Raw genomic sequence first — 2,507 nt, 5'->3', positions numbered from 1 at the left:
AAACATGGGCATAGTAACAATATTTTTATACTACATTTATCCATTTATACTAACCTCACTCCTTTGTAACAACTAAGGCAAAAATGTAATTAATTCAGAAAATCTTTTCAGAACCCCAACTTGATGTTTCGGGACCCCACTTTGGGTCCCGACCCCAACTTTGGGAAACACTGGTTTAGAACATCTTTTTAACAGAATCAGTTCTCTTACAGAAACATTTCTTTTCAGATTCTCAAATCAGATTTATTTAAAGCACACTGAAAAACAACKTGTAGATCAAAATGCTGCACTCAAAACAAACACAAACACAGAAGACCATGAAAACAATCAAGAATATTTGAAAGATATAAAATCAAAACATTGAAAATCTAAATAATTTCAGCTCTGTGACCAGTCATCTGCTCCCTCTGACTGTTCACCAGTCACAGATGAAAGAGAGTAAAAAGAGAGAGAGGCTGAAAATCCCTCTGAAATGAGTGGTGCCTCATAATATGATCATTAGATTTTTTTATGCTTTTTAAGCTCAAAAAATTAGGTTAAATATTAATGTTTCTGTGCGTTTTCATTTAATAGGATTATTCTGACAGGATTAGTTTTACTTTGGGACCACATGCTGTTTGTAATAACTGCAGAGATTATCTGTGTTGTTAATCTCATGTGAATCAGCCAGGTCAGTAATTTGTAAAGTAAAAATTCCCTCTCAGATTATACCTGCTATATTTAACTGAACTCTGAGGTCCTATGATAATACTRATCCAGTGAGTGGTGCACAGCCTCCAGCAGGCTTTAATATCTCATCTGAAGGATGTCTGTGAGTTTCAGTAAAATCTCAGGCTTCAGTTATCCTGTGTTACTCTGGGAGTAATTTATTTATTACATCAGGTCTCCAGATAAAACTCATCCTCTGTGATAAACCTGTTTATTCTCACGATCATAAAACTCATCCTCTGTTTATCACAGAGGATGAGTTTTATCTGGAGACCTGATGTAATATCTCACGAGCAGCGCTCACACACAACTTTAAACTTAATATAAACTTACAGTGAGTTGAACTGAAATAATTTAGTGCTTTTAGGACGTGTGTTAGTGTTGCTGTTTCTCTGCAGTGTTCCACCTGATGCAGAGTGAGCACAGGGCTGAGCTGCAGATGTTTCAGCCTCCGGTCTGTTTGAAGGAGCTGTGCTGTCTGCTGTAAGTCTTGTGTTGATGTGTGGACGTTGTGTGTTTTCTGTGTTCCCAGGAGTGAAAGTCTGAGTGCAGAGAGCCGCTCGGTGCAGAGCAGCCCCAGCTACAGACTGATGAAGTCCAGGAGCGAGTCTGACCTGTCTCAGCCCGAGTCAGACGAAGAGAGCTACAGCCTGGTAACACCTCACCCTCCGACTCTGTTGTAACACAAACACCTCACCCTCCGACTCTGTTGTAACACAAACACCTAACCCTCCGACATTGTTAGGGTTTTACTGTGTTTTTATTTTAAAGCTTCGTCCTCTCCTCTGTTCTCCAGAGTGGGCGCAGGAACGTGGACTTGGACTTGGCCTTCTCTCAGAGGAAGAGAGGTAACTGTGGAACAGGAAGCAGTCGAGCTGAATGTTGTGTGTCTTTGTTGCCRTTGTTCACGTGTTACTTTTGTCTCTCTGTCCCTGGACTCCTGTGTGGAAAGTTTATTTTCTTCTTTTGGGCCAGTTAAGCCCCAAACACAAGAGGAGCTCCAAGCAAGTAAACAATGGCATGTTTCTTCCTTGGTTCAGTCACACCTCTGCCCCCGCTCCCCATCCATCTCTGCAGTCAGGACTCGTTAAACGCACAGTCAGGACTCGTTAAACGCACAGTCAGGACTCGTTAAACGCACAGNGACTCGTTAAACGCAGTCAGGACTCATTAAACGCACAGTCAGGACTCGTTAAACGCACAGTCAGGACTCGTTAAACGCACAGTCAGGACTCGTTAAACGCACAGTCAGGACTCTTTAAACGCACAGACAGGTCTCTTTAAACGCACAGTCAGGACTCGTTAAACGCACAGTCAGGACCCGTTAAACGCACAGTCAGGACTCGTTAAACGCACAGTCAGGACCCGTTAAACGCACAGTCAGGACCCGTTAAACGCACAGTCAGGACTCGTTAAACGCACAGTCAGGACCCGTTAACCGCACAGTCAGGACCCGTTAAACGCAGTCAGGACCCGTTAAACGCAGTCAGGACCCGTTAAACGCGCAGTCAGGACTCGTTAAACGCGCAGTCAGGACTCGTTAAACGCACAGACAGGACTCGTTAAACGCACAGACAGGACTCGTTAAACGCACAGTCAGGACTCGTTAAACGCACAGTCAGGACTCGTTAAACGCACAGACAGGACTCGTTAAACGCACAGACAGGACTCGTTAAACGCACAGACAGGACTCGTTAAACGCACAGTCAGGACTCGTTAAACGCGCAGTCAGGACTCGTTAAACGCGCAGTCTGGACTCGTTAAACGCACAGTCAGGACCCGTTAAACGCAGTCAGGAC

General features: G+C 44.1%; 1 protein-coding gene across 1 annotated transcript in view; it reads left to right on the top strand.

Moving 5' to 3' along the window:
- Positions 1–2,507, top strand: part of herc1 (HECT and RLD domain containing E3 ubiquitin protein ligase family member 1) — a gene marked incomplete at its 3' end in the record, with an annotated part of 85,705 nt that overhangs the window by 25,486 nt on the left and 57,712 nt on the right. Inside the window, 2 exon segments of the mRNA XM_014030651.1 lie at positions 1,241–1,361; positions 1,505–1,556. Coding sequence (XP_013886105.1) covers positions 1,241–1,361; positions 1,505–1,556 — 173 coding nt within the window.

The sequence above is a fragment of the Austrofundulus limnaeus genome, unplaced genomic scaffold (genome assembly GCF_001266775.1).
Source record: "Austrofundulus limnaeus strain Quisiro unplaced genomic scaffold, Austrofundulus_limnaeus-1.0 Scaffold1097, whole genome shotgun sequence".
Lineage (NCBI taxonomy): Eukaryota > Metazoa > Chordata > Actinopteri > Cyprinodontiformes > Rivulidae > Austrofundulus > Austrofundulus limnaeus.
This window is presented reverse-complemented; position numbering and strand designations above follow the sequence as displayed.